Source organism: Ruditapes philippinarum, unplaced genomic scaffold (genome assembly GCF_026571515.1).
Source record: "Ruditapes philippinarum isolate M1 unplaced genomic scaffold, ASM2657151v2 ctg32_1_1_1_1, whole genome shotgun sequence".
NCBI classification, from domain to species: Eukaryota; Metazoa; Mollusca; class Bivalvia; order Venerida; family Veneridae; genus Ruditapes; species Ruditapes philippinarum.
The window spans coordinates 977,650-998,173 of NW_026860502.1; the positions used below are offsets into that span (position 1 = coordinate 977,650).

The 20,524-nt window shown below is 32.5% G+C and overlaps 2 protein-coding genes across 2 annotated transcripts; both read left to right on the forward strand.

Moving 5' to 3' along the window:
- The first annotated feature begins 852 nt into the window (after positions 1-852).
- LOC132760352 (lim and transglutaminase domain protein ltd-1-like) lies at positions 853-6,356 on the forward strand. Its single transcript, XM_060752333.1, has 6 exons — positions 853-1,079; positions 1,773-2,910; positions 3,182-3,371; positions 3,970-4,247; positions 4,647-4,841; positions 5,608-6,356. Exons 1-6 carry the CDS (start codon positions 985-987, stop codon positions 5,671-5,673), a joined length of 1,962 nt encoding a protein of 653 aa, XP_060608316.1. The 5' UTR covers positions 853-984; the 3' UTR covers positions 5,674-6,356.
- An 812-nt stretch (positions 6,357-7,168) lies between these two features.
- LOC132760353 (lim and transglutaminase domain protein ltd-1-like) lies at positions 7,169-19,461 on the forward strand. Its single transcript, XM_060752334.1, has 9 exons — positions 7,169-7,324; positions 9,722-9,831; positions 10,630-10,914; positions 11,680-11,915; positions 12,547-13,699; positions 14,397-14,586; positions 16,018-16,295; positions 17,873-18,070; positions 18,850-19,461. Exons 2-9 carry the CDS (start codon positions 9,781-9,783, stop codon positions 18,886-18,888), a joined length of 2,430 nt encoding a protein of 809 aa, XP_060608317.1. The 5' UTR covers positions 7,169-7,324; positions 9,722-9,780; the 3' UTR covers positions 18,889-19,461.
- The last annotated feature ends 1,063 nt before the right edge of the window (positions 19,462-20,524 follow it).

Genomic DNA, 20,524 nt, shown 5'->3' on the forward strand with positions numbered 1-20,524 from the left:
ACAGTTCTTCTAAAAATTTCTTAGTATCATTTTTAGGATTCTATGAAAGTCTATGACTCCGTTTTAGGGTAGATAAGCATCAAGACAAAATAATTTCGGCTTAACCATTATTGAAATGAGATACAAAAAGTCATTTTTTATATTCAATGTGTATATACATTTCCGGTATTACTTTTATCAGAATAAGATACAAGAAAAGATTCAAGGGTATCCAAATCCAAGACCTTCAGATCATTCAAATGGTCATGCTCACAGGCGACACCACTGGTTTAACGATGACAAATTTAACAATGCAAGTGATGATGCCGATCTGTTCACAACAGAAATCGCAGTAGACGACGATGATATCGATTTAGAAACAATGTCCGACGAAATATCTGATGTAAAACCAAGGCGTCATCCACCAACTTCGAATGTTAAACCGACACTATCGTATGAAGAAATCGATGAACATGCCAAAAAGGTATATAAAGCATACTAATGCATTTGCTACCCTCTTTTAAGTTACAAATTATTCCTTAACATATCGTTCATAATTTATGGTTAGTTTAGCCGATAAGGTACCAGCTTCAAATACGTACTATTAAAAACTAAGAGCAAATTGATATATAACAAAATTTATGTTCTAAATAATAACAAAACAATTATTTCACGTGAAAATACTTGGTTCTACATTGATCATATAATATACACATAGTTTATTACTTTAAAATGAGCTGCAATTTGCACCAGTATATTGGAAACTCTGAAATAAAATACTCATAAAAATCTATCTTTCAGTAAAAGCTCTTTGATTAGTTCAAAACAAAGTAGATTTCTCTAATGTTTCATCTTTTGTGCAGGCCAGCTCAGTATTATTGGATTCGTTTGAAGAGTTTGTGAAGTATCTCACGGAACCTTTAAAAGAAGACAAATACTCTAAGGCTAAAACAGCGAGAGCTATCGTTATATGGCTAAGTCAACAGAAAATAGAAGGCGTAAAATATGGGGAAAAGAGTCTCGACACACCACGTGGTCTACTTCAGTACCTTAAGGAAGAAAAAAATGACATATACAACGTGCTATACAATATTATGCAGGTATGCTTAACTATGCTATCAAGCTCTTATATTCGTAAATATAGTATTTGGACTTTTCTAATATGATACCCTGTTTTGAAGAGTGTACACAAAAAAGTACCTGGATATTAATTTCTATAGCATGCAATGTGTGCATTATTTAATTCTGGAAACAAAGTGATCCCTCGGAAGCATTAATCACAACAAAATAACATAAGAATTGCAGACTCGGTTTGATTGAGTCTGTACATGAGGGATAATGAATAAGTGCAACATCCCTCACGCTGCCACACGGCACTTAAGGTTTACACATGTATAAATCTATTGTTGTTGGTGTTTTTCTTCTTGATGTTTGTCGTATCATATGCCCACTTTCAGAGTTAAAGCGCAATACTAGTTATAATGATAATGATGATAATAATAATAGTAATAATAATAATGATTATAATAATAATAATAATAATAATAATAATACTAATAATAATTTTAATAATAATGATAATAATAATAATAATAATAATAATAATAATAATAATAATAATAATAGTTATAATAATAATGATAATAATAATAATAATAATAATAATAATAATAATAATAATAATAATAATAATAATAATATATTTGATTTATATTTACTTCAGTGTTAGAAATATCTGAACATAAAGATGAATGCCAAAATGAGAAACGTTTTCATTTTGTTTCTTTTTTCAGAAAAGCAGGCTTACAATGTATTACCATCAAAGGACATGTTAAAGCTGCTAGTTATGAGCCAGGGGACACTACTGTGCCGGAGACAACATGGTGTGCTGTATACGTGGAAATGGGATGGCAAATCGTGCACCCATTTTGGGTATGTCGGGCTCTATTTGGTCACAAGCTTGGTGGATGGATAAAAGTTGAAAAAGATGGTAAAACAATGCGTCAAACAGAAAAGGCATCACATGGTGTGGCAAGAAATACATTTACTGATCGATATTTTATGCCAAATCCTGAGGAATTTATTTACGAATGCTGTGCTATAGAAAAAGACTGGCAGCTTGTTTCCCCGCAGTCATGTGTATCATCCGTCGACGAGTTTATACAAAAAGCATATCTCTTCCCGCCATTTTTTGGTGTCGGATTTACGCTTGTTAGTGACCCAAAGTGTGTATTGCATAGCAAAGAAGGGTTTTGTAAAGTTGAAATGAAGGCAAGGACAGCAAATGCTCATATGATTGTACTTAAATACGAACTCTTCCAAAAGGAAATAGATTCTGATTCCTATTCAATATTTAACACGGAAGGCAATGTTGCAAGAATGGTCTTTAATTCAAGAGCTGCTGAAATGTTTACTTTTGATATAAGGTTTCCAGAAACCGGTGTGTATAAACTGGTAATATACGGAGGTCCGTATAAATCTGCTGCGCTACGTCTCTGCGAATTCAAGCTTATATGTGATCAAGAGATGAAGGACCGCAACCTTCTTCCAATAGAATGTGATGAGATAGGATGGGGTCCAGGTCCGGTCTCGGTAGAAGCCGGTCTTCTCATGCCCTCTAAACCAAGTGGCTTAATTCCTGTGAACGAAAATGACAGAAAAACTGAAGTAAAATTTCAACTGCGTGACATGAAGGAACAGTACACTGCGGTCGTACACGGTGAGGTTGACGGGCGTAGAAAACAGTTGGAGGATGAAAACATAGAAATAAAGAAAAATAAACACCTACACCAGATTATTATAATTATAAATATTCCCGGAAAAGGCGAGTATGGCCTTTCTATACAACACAAAGAATCAAGGTCTCGCGACAAGCAAGGGAAGAATGTCTGTAACTATCTTGTCTCCACATTAGCATACAAACCAGAACGCGTAAGTAAATTCTCTGTAAAAATAACACCGATATATCATTAATTATCAAAAAAAATTAAAGCATACACAATATGACATTAATTGCTGTAAAATGAAAATAATGCATGACATAAAAAACTAAACAGTGGAACAGATTAAATAATTCTATAAAAAAGCTTTCAGAAACACATGCATATAAGTATACCCATTAAAATCATCCAACCTTTATTGCAATATTCAGTTATTTATCAAAAGAAGAGATTTCAAACATGTCTATTGTTTAATTTTTAAGGCAAATGTCAAAAATGCTAAGCAAAAGTTAAAAGATGCGGTAGCAGCAAATATGGAACCTAGAAGATGGAAGGAACAGATAGACGAAATACTAAAATGTATTGAACGGTGTAAAAAGGAGAAGGTCCCGGATACAGATGATGAAATTATTGCTGCCACAGCAATGGTATGGTTCCTAACGTGTAAAGACCGTAAGTCCAAAGCATGCTTTCCTACTCTATTCATCTGCCAATTTTGAGCTTTTCAATGTTGATATCAAGTTAACAATACCACAATTCCAATGATCTGCATCCGACAGCGTATGTTTGATCAGATAGTATATAGGTCCACACAGTCTTTCATGTTACATTAAACGTACAAACAACTCTGTTGACACTATTAAATGCACATCATGTAGTCTAATTATGTATCATATTTTTATAGTTAAACTATCGGCCTATTTCAAATAATTCATTGCACTAATACTAAATTTTGTAACAAAAAATAAATGTTTCGCACATGCTTAGAAATGCTCATAGATGGTAGAAAATTGTTTTTACAAAATAGAGTAAGATATAACTTCAAGTTAAAAAGGATCAACACATATATATTTCTGTGAAGTAAATGTGAAAAAGTTACTTTAATACAAATATGTTCACGCGATTGAGTTACATTTGTTTACATACTAGAAAAATCAATTATTATCTTTCCACGTGGACTCATAACATGTTGTTTTTATCATTTCCGTTCCATTTTTGTTTGTTGTTGTTGATATTGTTGTTTTCTGAATGTTTTTATTGTGTATTGCAGGGTTACGAGACTGTATTTTAAGGAGAAACTTGCACGTAATCCGGAAAACGCTGTTGATAGTCAGTCAGTACAAAAATCAGGATGCATTAACGAAGGAAATTAAAGGAGTAAAAGAATTAGAAGAAGACATTGTTGCATTAAGAGGTTTTGCAAGACAAGTTCCAAAACTGGAGGAAGCCAATAAAGAAATCGTTGCATTGAAACATGCTCCTTATGAAGTTCACAATACCTTCAAGGCGCTTCTTGTGTTGCTAGGTGACACTGAGCAAAATTTAGAGGTGAACTTGTTTTAAACTACTTAAAAACCCATGCAATGTAAAGAATACGCGTACAAATATTTTGTATTTGTGTAAATGGTGCCATGGCGACTTTGCAGCTTTATAGTTGGAAGACGACCTCAAGTGTCCCACTGGGTGCATTAATTTTGTCTTGGCCGGGCATCTGAGTAGATTAAATGACGTTCTATATTGGAAAATATGACAAGGATAATAATAATAATAATAATAATGATAATAATGATAATAATAATAATAATAATAATAATAATAATGATAATAATGATAATAATAATAATAATAATAATAATAATGTTAACTATAATAATAATACTAAAATAATAATAATAATAATAATAATAATCAAAATGATAATAATAATAACAAATATATACATTGTAGAACTGGCCTGATATACAATCTAAGATGAAGGCTTCAACGCATACTGCAGAAACATCTGTCTTAGGTAAAATGAGACGTATTCAAAGACAGGAAATAAGCCAAGATAGATTGGAAAAGGCTGTAAATATACTCCACCGATTTAAGGAAGACGACGTCAGGAAAGTGAACGGCGATGCGCACAGCTTTTATATATGGGTAAGCACTATATAAGCCTTGTTTAATTGTATTCATTCATAATGAAATAAGAATCTAGCATTGCAAAGTATGGTTTGTCCCTTATATTTTTAAGTGGGACATTTATTTTTAAGTTAATGTACATGTAGTATATAGATGATATTCAACTTTTTTCTATAAATACAGGATCTATTTTCATCGATATGAAAATAAATATTTCATGAGTGGTGGCAGCCTCGAGAAATCCCTTATTTATAGAAAAAAACTTGAATTCTCTGTTTATTATACGCTTTTTATATTCAATGACTTTAAATTTGAAATATTTCTCCTTTAATTTCATGAATTGGCAGAATTTACATGAAAATAGTCCGGTAAGACATCAGTGAAATATGGCAAATGAAATGAAAAATAACTACGCATTTTATTTCATCAATATTTCAAAATATTTCATTTTTAAGTATATAATAAATGATTTTCCTTTACATTTCTGATATGTATTCCTTTATATTGTGCAATTTTTAATTAACAGTACAGTCACATGTAAAATGTTCACATAAACTAAGCGTGTGAGAGATAGTGCACGTTTTTTCCTTTGTCATAAACTGCCTTACTGCCTCGATAAAACCGAGTCTTATTTTCTAACTTTTTTTTGGCATACCTCTTATAAGAGGTCTTCCTTCCATTTTAACATTATGTTAAAAATACGCATATTGTGTTTTTTTTAACGAAAGTATAATTATGTACCTTCAATTGTATTCAGATGTGTTTTGATTGTATTTATTTTCAGATTGAAAACGTGATAAATGTACATGACATAAAGCAGCAAGATTCACAAACACCTGAAAATGCTTAGACTGCAAGATACAACTTCATATACTATTTCATTACGCTTACCTTTTCCTGTTCTCTCACAGGTATATTCTGTCTAAGACAGAACCATTGCCGCTGGAATAGTTTGTGTACATTTTCAAAGACAGTCACAAGTATTTCACTGTACTGAGGGAGAAAGATTATGTTTTTATATTAATTCATTACATACGATAATTAACAGTCCGCACCATTCATGTTTTGATGGTTTTAATATCGAATGTTAAAAATTAGTTCTTATGACTTGGAATAAATAATTATACATATCAAAGAAATCACATGTACACATTTCATTTTATACATGTGATAATGACGCCATTTACAAAGTAACTTGATAAAAACTAAGACAATGAGTTTATAATTTAGGGTCACTATCGTGAGTATGACCCAAAGTCATAAAAGTATGTAATCACATTAAAAATATGCCATTTGAGTATAAAATGATCATACCACAAAGATCTGAAAGATTCCTTTGGGATATAAAATTCGGCGATATACACTTTCGAATTATAATTAATGCGTGATTCAAACAAAATCAGACGATTCCTCATTTTTTTGTTGTGTATGTATATGTACATTTTCACAAAACATTCTTAAACTGTATAAAAAGGTGACATCGGTATTCATTTTGTAAATGGTTCATGTATTAAAATGATATTGAAACTATTATTATATATTATTTGTAACAATTAACATTAAATAAAAACAAAAATACAACAAAAAACAACAAGAAGAAGAACTTAACCCGAACAACAACGCCAAAGACACTCGAGCAAATAAACAAAATAACAAAGATACAGTCATAATTCTTAAACTAATTTGGACAATCCATATGGACACCGTACCAATGAATTGCTTATTTTTTAGCAACATATTGGAGAATGTAGTTTTGATTTGTTTTTGTGTTTAATGGGTTTTACGAATAAGCACTAAATATCCGTGAAATGTTATTTAGGTACGAATATTATTGTTGATATAATTTTAATAAGATATGAGATAGACCATTTTCAGATTCTTTGGTTGGTAATGGACAATAAAAACAACGTATCAACTAAATAAATGTGTGCTTTACAGAACAAAATATTCACTCTTCCTCTTGTCTGTACTTGATTAACCTATTGATTGAATCCCAAATATTTGGAAATTGAAAGATTTTAACACCCATTAGATCTAACTTATGTGATAAATCACTGATTAAAGGTGTACATTGCATTCATGAAGTGAGAGATTTAAAACACAAACATAAAAATCATTTATAAGGGATTGAAAACATTTGTTAAGCTAGAACGGTTATCTTTGTATTTGTGTCAGCTTTAACACAATTATGTCTTTACTTCCGTGTTATATTCATTCATGTGACAAACATTGACATATAATATGGCTGAAAGCTCTATTGTTTAATAAAATGAATGTGATTTATAAACTAATACTTTTTAATCACCGGTTCATTTAACAGATCGTTTTTATCAGAAGACAAATCTTTATTCTGACTTCCTCTTTGAAATTTGTCATACAAATCCCAGACAAATTTTAGTTATATGTTCACGTTTAAAAAATTAAAAAAAATGTATTAAGAAGAGGTGATTTATAATTTTTGGACACTTGTATAAGAATGTATACATCTTTCATACAAGCAAGTGAGTCAACATTCGCACTTCAATGATTTTTTCTGCACTTATTTCTAAAAAGCACATTTAAGTATCATAAATAATAGCACTTAAAATCGCAATTACACGACCGTTACCAAACCAGTCATTTCATTTTACGTAACCCGCTAATTTGATCGGTTGTCATGAGTGATTGTATTACTGGATTTCTGTTTAAAAGGTTGTTAGCGATAAGTGATTGATCGTAGATAGAATCACTTTAAATACCGGTCAAAACGGAAGATATGTTTCTATCAGTGGTAACTATCCATCGGGGACAACACATGTAGACGGGTTGTCAATCGGTATTTGTAAAATATATTCACCTATAAAATTTTTTAAACATGTTATCTTTCAGGTGACAAATCGGTAAATACAAACATTGTCATCGATTCATTACATTTTTTTGGCAGGGAGGGGGGGGGGGGCATGGGCATAAAATACTACCGACCAAACACCAATGGCTATAAGTAGCTTGAACCAGTTACACAGACGGTCGGTTTCAAATTGGTCATTTACATTTACAGCTATTCATTGTTTTTTATCGTTGTCATGCGTAAATCTATTTCTGGTTTTCTGTTTATACGAACGTCGTGATGGAAATATGTTTATCAGTAAAAATAACGGTTGTTGGTAGTTGATGAAGTCACAAAATGATACTGTTCATGGATCAGCATCAGACGATCGATTTAATAATAAGCAACGCCCTACATCATCTATCAAACGCCGACAAGGAACCGATTGATAAATCACGATATCAGACCTGTTCCCGATCAAAACCGTCAGGTAACCGATCAGCAGCCGTAGAATACAAATTAAGCAACAAACTTTACAAATTTTATTAATCAATCGATGACAGGTTAGCGATATTGAATGATCACATATAGACCGGTACCGTTGGTCTAGTGGTTAAGGCGTCCGCCATCGGATCGGTTGGTCGAAGGTTCGATGATGAATTCTGTTTTTTTATATAATTTCATCTTTCTTCCATTGTTGTATTGCTTGATCGCTTGCTTATTAGTGACCCATCGGTGAAGTCGGTTGAAGACATGTTTATTTGTAAACATTTTCACAGATCGACAATTTCAAATATTTTAATCGGTATTTTTACAGACAAAATTTATCTTTCCCAAATAACAGTTTAAAGGATAAAATCATGTGACCAATATTTCTCTGTTAAATGCGTTGTAATCGGTTCACTCCAAAATTGGGTTAAAGAAACTACTGTAAACTCACCGATTTCTCTGTGTAACTGGTGTGTTAAATACTGCATTTTTTAATGGATTACGAAATGTAAAAATGAGCTATATATTTTAATGAGGTTTTGACATCGCACCAACACAGTAAATGCCACATGGAAACTTTCGAGCTTGACTGGTGGATGAAGAACTCTTGTTCTTTTCCGTGCAGTATTTCATGCACATTGGGAGAATAACCGACGTTCCGTAAGCTTCTTGTATAGCTTCCACACATGAAAGGTTCAAAATTTCTGGCGGGGTTCAGACCCACAGTAGTTAGGGGCATACAGCAGTAAAGGGCCTTGTAATACTGCATTTTAGGTTGCGAAAAAAACACTTGAAGTCCGTTTGTCAATAGCAACTGCTTGCAAGGAAAGTAAACATTATGTTTAGAAATTTTAGCATGTTGAAACATAGACCTAAAACATGATTATTCAATTGGCGTTTGTTGGTAATTATCGGATTCCAAAGTTAACCATATAGATGTTAATGTATGGATAAACGGACAAGCTGTCAAGCAGTTTACCAGTACTAGTTGCCATCACTTTCGAAACGAACTGAAACTTCTGTACATCCTATAGCAGAGATACAGAGCAGATGACCGTAGAAAAGACGCTATGATCATCAATCACAACGAAAGTGACTTGCGCCGTCTAACCCGATTCACAGTCTAACGCTTTACCTTTTTAGTTAACGAACGGCTTTATTATATAGTTAAAAATACATGTATGTATTGTTTATAAAGGCCAATCATGTCACAGGAATGCTTCTATTTTCATTTTTCAAAAGATTTTGCTTTGGCCACTTACCTGAACCATCTTATGCTCCTGTTGCATTTTGACAATTATTAAAAATACAATGAATGGAAATCAGAATACCTTGATTACATTTTGTTATTTTCATGACAAATAATTTCACGTTATGAGCTACTTTCTCCGTGTGAGAAGCATCTAAAAAAAGCTATAAAACTATTATTTAAACGGTTTAAAACTCCTGTTTAGGCTTTTATAAAGAATTCATTTATAAGGTACAGTGTGCCGTTTAATAGTCTTATTTGTAATGTATAGACGTTTTTTTTTTTTCATTTAAAATATAAAATTTTTGTATACAGTAATTATTTAAAAGAAGACTCTATTTGACATTTCTACAGAACATTCATAGATAAAACAAGTATTTCGGAAGGCTGACAAACAGCGACAATTTTCAGCAATGGGAAATATTGCTCATATACCGTCGAAAACTGAAGAAAGTGTTGACGAGGTATGAAATTAGATATTCTCTTTTAAAGAGTAAATGAACGAATCTGATGAAATGAAAAATAATAATTTCTATTTTATTCAATGTATTAATTGTGTTCATATCTAAATATAGATACAATTTTCAACAGCAAAAAAATCAAAATAAAAAAAAATTATGAAATAAAAAAAAAATATAGGCTTAACTATCGAGTTGCCTTGCTCGTGAGCAAAGGGAGATACCAAACAAAGATAATTGTATGTTATTTTCTAAATAGTAGCGGATGTTGATAATTTAAACATCATACGAGTACTTATGAATTATGGTAACAGTTTAATCACGAGCAAAATATGAAAAATGCATTAAGTAAATTTGCTTCATGTTGGTTTTTTCATACATCTTCAATCTGATTTTCTAGTGTTTGCACTGGTGCCTGATAAAGTTATTTTAGACCCGTGTAAGATTAAATATAAAATGACATAATTCCAGCGCCTTTCATAAATAAATTGCGAGCTCAAGTTGTCGTTATTCTGCCGCGATCCAGATAGTTGTGTGTGTTAGAAAAAGATCTATATAGAATATGTATTTTTTCGTTATTTATTATCTAACTATAATCAGTATGTAAAATGTGAAAAAAAAATCAAATATTGGCTGTTGTCACTTTCGGGAACATCCAGCTTATGGTGTTCATTTCAAAAATCAGCCGAGCTCTGTTAAAGCCGAGCTGTTTTTGCTCGATATCCTTGTCTTTAACGGCGGACGATAAATGCAATTGCATTGAATGTTATATATATTTATATTATCATGAAAACTCTTATTCAGATTGACCTTTCAAGCACCGAGGTTGGATATCCAGCTCCAACAAGTCCCATCCCGTTGCATGATATTTTCGAGTGCAAAGAACGCTGGTTAACAAATACTTTTAATAATGGAAGCGATGACGCAGAATTACTGAAGAATTTGAACCTTATTACATTGGACCTGAACACGATGTCAGATGAATATGTCGACGATGAAGCGACAGGTCGCCCACATACTGCTGCTGCTGCTGCTGCTGATAAAAGATTGGCTTTCCCGTTTGCTATGATCGACAATCATGCTAGGATGGTATAATTGTCTTCCATTGACTTTTCTCCTCTGTCTTCTATTCTTGACATATTTTACTGAATGACGAAAGTAACGCTATGAACACGTAGGTTTAGCAAACGTTGGGTTGATATTTATCTTTATGTAGAAAACTAGTGGTTAGAAGTATTTCATGAAATAAATTTTGAATTATGAATCCGTTTATGTAATGTAGATCTAATAAAGGAACTCCATTGTGATCCAAATTCCTAAAAACGTAAAATTAAAAAAATGTGAAGCACTTTAAATAGAGGCAAAGGATAACAAATAAATATTATCAGAAAAAAATGAAAGTTGAATTTTTAGTCGCTCCTAGCCGGATTTGAGCATCAATAAAATATCGAAATAAAAAATGATTGCATTTAAATAATTAGTCCAAACAGTTGTACAAAAATCAAGGAAACTATGTCCCAATTCTGTCATGTCAAAACGTCAGTGGAGTCCCTTCAACTATAATAACACGAGTATGATGTCCTGTTGATTGAATGACCGTTTTTTGAAAGCATACCTCGGAAGAATTTCATATATATGTATATCGCTGTATAAAATCAGGTAGAAGTCAAGTTTTGATATTTCTAGTAACTTTCAGACAGTTTTTAAGATATTCTGAGCTTGTTACGAAATCTCTTTGAGTATGCCAATTTACATGTTTGTTACAGAAATAGTGAGTGAAATATACTGTTTTACATATACACAAGTTCGTAAAATGTATTTACATTTATTTTCTCCGGGTTATACTATCCGCAGGCTGATCCAAAGTTACTTGATTCCTTTGAAGAACTTATCGGGTATTTGAAGAAGCCGTTGTTGCACGATCCATATATAAAGATCAAAACAGCAAGAGCTATTCTTGTATGGCTAAGCCGGCAGAAACTAGAGGGGAAAAGCTATGGCAAAAAGGGCACAGACACACCCAGAGGCTTAATCCAGTACCTGAAAGAGGAGAAAATGTCATACACTACATGTTACGCTATACTTTGCAGGTATGATTGAAGTGTAACAGTTTTTTGGGATCATTTATTAGAGTGTTTGTAGTATATTTGATTGATAACCACTTTGGCCGGTGCTGGGGAGGGACGTGAGAGATATGTAGCACTAAACCACTAAACATTATATCTTAAGAATAGACTAAGTGATTTTCCATTTTGATCTCGAAGGATCTCAAATATCCTAGAATTTTGTACCAATTATCTCTATGTACAAGTTCACCATTTGCATCTTTATTTTATAGATTATTATTTGACTACATATACTTCATTTTAGGGCAGTTGTTAAAAAAAGATCACTTTGTAATAGTTCATGATTAAATGTGTTTTAACACATTTTTCATTATCTGAGAAGCTTGATCATTCATTATATGTTAAAAGAAAGTTGACATGTCATAATTATATTGAATATATTACTCTTATATGCCAAATGATGTGAAGAAATTACTTCTCGAATTATTCTGTTTAACATTATCATATAAATTTTAATAATTCGCATTTTAAATTAAAAAAACAGAGGAAATATGATGGACAAATAATACGATAATATGATTAATGTCATTTTTTATTTCCTGGTCATATCAGCAAGTGTCAGAAGATTTATTTTAAATAAATCACGTAATTACAGAAAAGCTGATCTGCAGTGTGCTGTTATAAAAGGGTATGTTAAGATAGAGGGGAGTGATGACGGCTCACAACCTCTTACTTCTTGGAACGCTGTACATGGAGAAACAGGGTGGCAAATTGTCCAAGCCTACTGGACATGCAGGGCCATGTTTGGTTATAAGTCTGGTGATTGGACAAAAGTTGAAGAGGATGGGAAAACGATGTCAAAAAAGGAAAAGGCATCTTCCGGAACGGAAAAGAATATCTTTGATGAAAGATATTTCATGCCTGATCCAGAGCAGTTCATTTACCAATGTTGTGCTGAAAACAAGGAATGGCAACTTGTTCCTACGCGTTCAATGGTATCATCTTATGTAGAGTTTGCAAAGAAACCTATTTTATACTTTTCTTTCTTTGATCTCGGCCTTCAGCTAATCAGTGAACAAAACTGTGTTTTAGAGTCTAAAGATGGCTTCTGTAAAATTGAACTAAAAGCTAAACCAAGTAATGCTCATCTGATTTCATTAAGCTACGAGTTGTATAGAAAAGAGCCTGATGTTGAACCAAGTGGTGACAAAGCAAAGAGAAATGAAAGGAAAAATGACGGCGAAGAAGATTATGCTAGAATGGTTTTCAATTCAAGAGCTGCTGAAGTATTCACGTTTGACATTAGGTTTCCAAGGACTGGTTTCTACAAACTAGTTATTAGAGGGGGTCCACATACATCAGGATATAGATCATTATGCGAATTCAGACTTATCTGTAATCAAGAAATGGTTGGTCGTAGCCTACTGCCTATCGATTGCGGTAAAATTGGATGGGGTCCAGGACCTACAACAAAAGAAGCTGGCCTTCTATTACCATCTAAACCAAGTGGGCTCATACCCGTGAGTACAACTGACCGGAAGACAGACGTGAAATTTCAGCTGCGCGACATGACAGAAAAATATACTGCTGTTGTACATGGTGAAGTAAGCGGTCGAAGACAGAAACTGGACAATTCCGTGCACGTCCAGAAAATAGAACACGCACATCAGCTTGTCGTCGACGTTTCCCTTCCAGATAGTGGAGAATATGGTCTGTCAATACAACACATGGATAAAAAGAAACAAGATAGTGAGTGGGAGAATGTCTGTCACTATCTTATATCAACATTGACCTACAAGTATGAACATGTAAGTAAATCTTACATTTTACATGAAGTATTGAAATTGCAGATATTGTTTGCTGTGTATTTTCAACTGCGCATGTGTTTAAAATATAATGATTTTATTACCGAGTAAGATTGAAGGAAAAATGTTGAAGTTAAACAATGTAAATCTTAGATACATCGTTACAAAAAAAGTTGTTTCTTTCAAGCCACTGCCTCTGAATAGTATGCATTCTTTAACACTGAACCAAATCCGCCATTTTATTTCTTTATGGCAAATTGATAAAGATAAATTGTACGGTTGTAATTTAGGATAACCTATATGTTTTGTTAAGCTATTTTACAAGTTGCTTTGATTTGAAGTACCTTACATTCTATTAAGCAATCCTTATAGAAATATAGTTGCTAACTTCTGACACATTTTCTAAACCTTTCAGACATAAAGTTATCTTTTGAAAAAATTGACACATGCATCTAAAATTCTACAGAGTGCAATTCATAATTAACAAGTATACTAAAGGAAATTTAAGTAATTCCAAAACATCATTCATAAACAAAATTGTATAAAGGTCTAATGTGCCTTTATAATTACTTTTAAGAGCGGAAATCATTGTACGGCAATTGGGAAATTCTTATGATTTTATTATTTATAACGCTATATTTTCATAATTTAGAAATACCAAAATGTTGCCTGCATTTTACATATTGGAGTATATTTATAGGCAAATGTAAAACTTGCGAAAAAGTGTCTTAAAGATGTGACTGAAAAACTTGAGGAGCCAAGACTGTGGAAGAAACAAATAAAAGAAATACAAAAGTGCATTGTTAAGTGTAAGAAAGAGAAGGTACCCGACAATGCCGATGAAATGATCACAGCCAACTCAATGCTTGTTTTCCTGACCTGCAAGGACAGTAAGAATCAAAACTTTCATTACATTTTTCTCAAATTAAACCGTCAGTCGGAACCGAGCAATATTTCCATTTTTTTACGTTCTGCGTTCTGGACGTTTTTTTTTATTACTTTTTTAGCCCACCTGTAACAAAGTCACAGGGTGAGCTTTTGTGATCGCTTTTAGTCCGGCGTCCGTCCGTCGTCCGTAAACTTTTACTTTAAATGATATCTCATCATAAACCACTGAGCCAATTTCATCCAAACTTCACAGGAATGTTCCTTTGGTGGTCACCTTTGAAAATTGTTCAAAGAATTTAATTCCATGTAGAACCCGGGTTGCCATGGCAACCAAAAGAAAAAAACTTTAAATATCTTCTTCTAAAAAACCCGAAGAGCTAGAGCTTAGATATTTGGCATGAAACATCTTCTAGTGAGTGTATACAAAGCTTGTTCAAATAAAAGCTCTGTTGTCAAAATTGGCCCCGCCCCAGGGGGTCATTGATTTTCATTATATGCATATAGTAAAAACTTAAAAAATCTTCTTTTAAAGAACCCAAAGAGCTAGAGGTAAGATATTTAGCATGAAACATCTTCTAATGGGTGTCTACCAAGTTTGTTCAAATAAAAGCCCTGGGGTCTAAATTGGCCCCGCCCCAGGGGGTCTGATTTTCCCTATATGCATATAGTAAAAACTTGAAAATAGTAAAAAGAGCTAGTGCTAAGATATTTAGCATGAAAAATGTTTTTTATGAATGTCTACCGAGTTTGTTCAAATAAGAGCCCTGGGGTCAAAATTGGCCCCGCCCCAGGGGTCATTCATTTTCCTTATATGTGTATAGCAAAAACTTAAAAAATCTTCTAATAGGTAGAGCTTAGATATTAAGCACGAAGCATCTTCTAGTAAGTGTCTACCAAGTTTGTTCAAATAAAAGCCCTGGGGTCAAAATTGGCCCCGTCCCGGGGGTCATTGATTTTCCTTATATGTGTATTGCAAAAACTTAAAGGAATCTTCTTTGAAAAAAAAAACGAATAGCTAGAGTTTAGACATTAAGCATGAAACATTTTCTAGTAAGTGTCTACGAAGATTTTTCAAATAAAAGCCCTTGGGTCAAAACAAGCCCTGCCCCAGGTGTGAGATTGTTTTTAACTATATGTGTAAAGAAAAAAATTGACCAGCTAGACCTTAGATGTTTAGCATGAAACATCTTCTAATGGGTGTCTACCAAGTTTGTTCAAATAAAAGCCCTGGGGTTAATACTGGCCCCGCTCCCGGGCCTATATACAGTTGAGCGACTTCAGGGCCATCATGTCCCTCTTGTTTTTAAATTTGATTCATTTTGTTAAGGAAACAAAGCATGAGAATTATTCTGAGATGTATTAGATATGATAACCACAGAAAAGTAAAGTGTGTTTAAAAGAGGTTTTTCATTCATTTAAACGGGTTCTTTCAGAACTAAGAGACTGTGTTCTTCGTAGAAATATTCACGTGATCGACAAAACGTTATCCATTGTGAGTATGTACAGGGATCAGGATGCTTTGTCCGGAGAGCTGACTTTTGTAAAACAATTAAGGAATGACATCAAAGCTCTTGGCGGTTATGCTAGAATGGTTCCGAGACTAGAAGATGCACATAAAGAAATTATAGCACTTAAACACGCGCCAGAAGAGGTTTACAACACGTTCAAAGCACTTTTGGTTCTTCTTGGGGAGTCAAAATATAAAAATATGGTATTTTTTATCTTTCTTTACAACGACATCGGCACATTTCATTTATAAATTATATTACATTATATACTGCTTTACATTCCAATAACTATCGCAATACCCAATTGTAAATACAATACTTCAATTATAAAGAAAGTTATAGTTGATTTGGCCAATTTCAGAAATAAACATGGCCAATCACTTAGAAGTCAATGACATTTCAGAATAATTCAACTTGTCGGTGTTTTCATATGTGTTGTTTTGTCCCAGTAAGAATCAAATCTGTAGGCATACAAAGATATGGCAATAAACGCAAATTTCAATAATTTGACCTTTACAGTTAAGGTGAATTAAAGTTCAAAATCATATCAGAAAAAATCAACATGTTTGTTTCGTCATATTTGTTCATTTGTCCAAGTATGAATTAAATCTGTAAATAAGTTATGACAGCTTAAGCACATTTTAAATAATTTGACCTTCAATTTCTTGTTCAAATAAAGGTCGATGTCATATTTGAATTTTCAATGCATTGTTTTGTAATAAGGTCTCTTTTGTCCGAGTGTAAAACAAATCCATACAACAGTAGTAAAATTCATTAATTAAGTGTCAAAATGAAATTCAATTAAATCTTCTTAATTTTTGGTCCCAATGGTTGTTGTGTACACGTATAAATACAATACATTCATCAATTACAAAATGAAAGACAATTATGGCAACTGCAAAATAACAATAATTTGACCTTCAGGGTCAAGGTCTTTGCTTCAAAGTCAAGGTCTTTGATGAGTCAATGTCAAATTGAGTTTGATCTCTTCTTCTAAGCCATCTTATTCAAAGGTAATTGTGCTAATGTTTAAAGATAATTCATTCATAAAAAAAAACAAAATTATTGCCAATAATAGCAAGATCAAGGAAAATACATGTCAATCTCATAGATGAGTGAAGGTCCTAATTAATTTTGTCTACTCTTAGGTATTGTCTGAAATATTATTGTGTTTAAGTATGATGACTATAAAATTATAAATAGAAAAGATAACAGCATATTATAGCAAAATATCAAGAAAAAATTGACCTTGAAAATCAAGGTCTTTCATGAATCAAGGTCATGTAAAGTATGGTCTATATAAAGTTCTTGTCCAAAAAGTTGCTGAGTGCATGTAAAATGCCAATCCATCTAGAAATAGAAAACTGCTGACGTTCAAGTTTCTGAACAACAACGGGAATTACAACCGAACTGAAGGAATAGCTTGGAATCATTTTTTCGAAACAGTCGAGCTAAAAATTAGGAATAAAGGTTGGAGGCCAATATCAATTATGGGTCAAGGTCTAATTCCTTACGATATGAGAGTAAAGCTCATAACAATAACTTCTGACAAGTTTAAAGAGTATAAAGCTTTATCTTATAGAATTCATAAATGGTCAAATTATGGGGTTTCTTTTCATAATCTCATGGTTGATCCTGTAAAAATTTCTGGTATCACAAACACAAGGGTAATGTACATACACAAAAATGTTCCGGAATAAAACAGTATGCTGCAATTGTAAGAGTGGTTTTCGATGATGTTGATTTTAACGCTAAAAAGGGTGTATTTTATGTACTTTAGGACTGGGCTTCAATACAGGCCAGAATGAAAGCAACTCATGATCCTGTTGTAGCAGTGTCTATTCTTAGTAAGATGACACAAATTGAAAAGCAAGAAATTGGAGAAGATCGTGTACAAGAGGCCTCCGAAATCCTTCATATGTACGACGAAAATCAAGTAAGGATGGTTAACACTGATGCTCATAGTTTTTATGTTTGGGTAAGTGAGACATATATTAGAGTATATTTAAGTCTCTGACTTTCAGGAAAGTTAAAGCATTTAGTATGTTAAATGTTGGATAGATATTATAAGTATAATATATGCATGTTGTTAAAAGCAGCACGCCTCCAGATTCATGTTAATTTTCATCAAAACTTTGGAAATGTATTTAAAAGTAAAATATTGTAAACAAAAAAGTAATTCACATATTGCAATCGGCACTTATTATCCAAGAAAATTACCAAAAAGTCGTCATCATTTGCAAAAATAGTCCTTCCTGTGTTAGTAACGCAGTTGAAATATGGTAATAAAATATTGCAAAATCAGTCTTAAACCGCACATAACATGACAAATACATGTAACTTGGATCTTGAATGTTTTTATTTTTTCTTAAATTTTTAGTACATTTTTCTCAATATTGATTTTTTTTTAAATATTTCGGCGTGCAGCTTTAGATAAGAACATTTGCTCTGTTTTACACTTCGATGATACACGGGACAAATTATGACGCATGAAACGTATCTAATTCCTACAATAACTAACAAACTGCTGACAAGATTCAAACGCAAATGGAAACATTCTTAAAATCAAAACTGTTGTAAGACATGTAAAAGTGCCTTGTGAAAATATCGAATAAACTTCCTACTTCCCTTTAAATAAGTATGTTTTAATATTTAATCTTTTAATTAGAAAAAAGTTAACCTTTTTTTAACAAGAATCAAACAAAATATTTCAATTAAACAATTTACTTCAAATGCTATATACTACTTTATTTTCAGATTGAAAATATCATTAAAGTTCACAAGAAGTTACCGTAAGGTATAATTTCATATTTGGACAGAGTATATCAGTGCATGAAGTTGGCGACTGATTCATTTAACATTGAGACGCTATTTAAACTATCTCACTGGACATTGCGTCAAGTTTCCCCTTTAAAATGTCTTGCATAGTGATACAGAGTAAACGTGATAAAAGTGTAAGTCTTGATTGCTGAAAAAAACCTTCTTCAAGTTATTAAAATCGTTTAATACTTCTTTTTGACAAAGGCTTTTCTCGGCTGAAAGTTTATTGTTGATGTTTTTTTGTTAGTGTGTCTGTGTGTTTAATACTTACAGTTCATATTTGTTCTTATCGTTTAAAAACGTGTACACATATAAATTGTTCCAGTTATAATTTTATCTTTCAGTTTACGGTATATTGTACATAATGCTCTTTGTGTGTTTAATCTTTCAATGTTGTTTGAATCATATAATAATTTCAAGATATGATTGGATTGGGTTGAATAGTTCTTTTGATGGAAAGGGAATAGGTAATTGTAGAATTTTCATTATGTTTATAAGAAACTTTAAGCAGTGTTGGATTTGGAATGTTTAATAAATTTATTATGTCACGGTTCAGAATTGTCAACTTTTTATGCCACGGTAACAACTTTTCACTATTTTGGGGAGTTAATGTTGTAAGAAGGCGGATAGCTCAGTCAGTAGATCCGGGGTACGGTCTTCCGAGTGTCCCAGTCAGGCTGCAAATTTTTCTGACCAGTCACATATATTTCCTCTCCGAAAATTGGGACACAATTCCACCAGTTCAATGAATATTTTTATAGATGAATTCGAAAGTAAATCAAAGTGAAACTGGTACATAATCAAGTGGTAAAAGCAAACAAGAATCTATCAGGCTCATTAAACATTATTATATGTTAGAAGACTATTCTGTCTGTACGTGTATAGAAATATAGAATCTTATTTCATTTTTTCCAGTGTTTTATTGTAATATAATTATCAGATGATTATATTCTGATAAACCACTAGTGAAATTTAAAAATATAATTTTCACTGCAGCCGGACTATATCTGAATGCGGATGAAAAGAAAATCACAACTAAATGGTATAACACGCAGAAATTAATGCCGTCATACGTAAATTTTGCTTCTTTAGGAAAACAAAGTCAATGTCATCATACATCATGTTAAAAATGTTACAAAATTAAAGAACTTTAACAGAACTATATTTCAAAATTTATGATGTGACGTCATGATGTGATGACGTCACAAAGGAGAATGCGCGACGTTACGCGGCAAAATCAGTAAAAAATACTTAAAATCACTTAAAAAGCATGAAATAAAAAGAAAATTTATTTGTTTAACATAAAAGATTGAAATATTTCATTCGTGAACACCAGCTATTATATTTTCACTCGTGGCTACGCCACTCGTGAAAATATTGCATCTTGTGTTCACTCAGTGAAATTATTTTTCAATCTTACATGCAAAACAAACAAATATCCTTTATTTCATTGGATTAGATGGAGGATAAGGAAATCCCATCTGAGGATGATCGGTTCAATCGGAAATGAGCCTTGGCGGGTGCCCAATGCAGTGTGAAGCAAAAGGATAGGGTCAATGTCCGATCTCGGTAGAAGCCGGTCTACTTTCCCCCTCATAACTTAAAGGCTTAA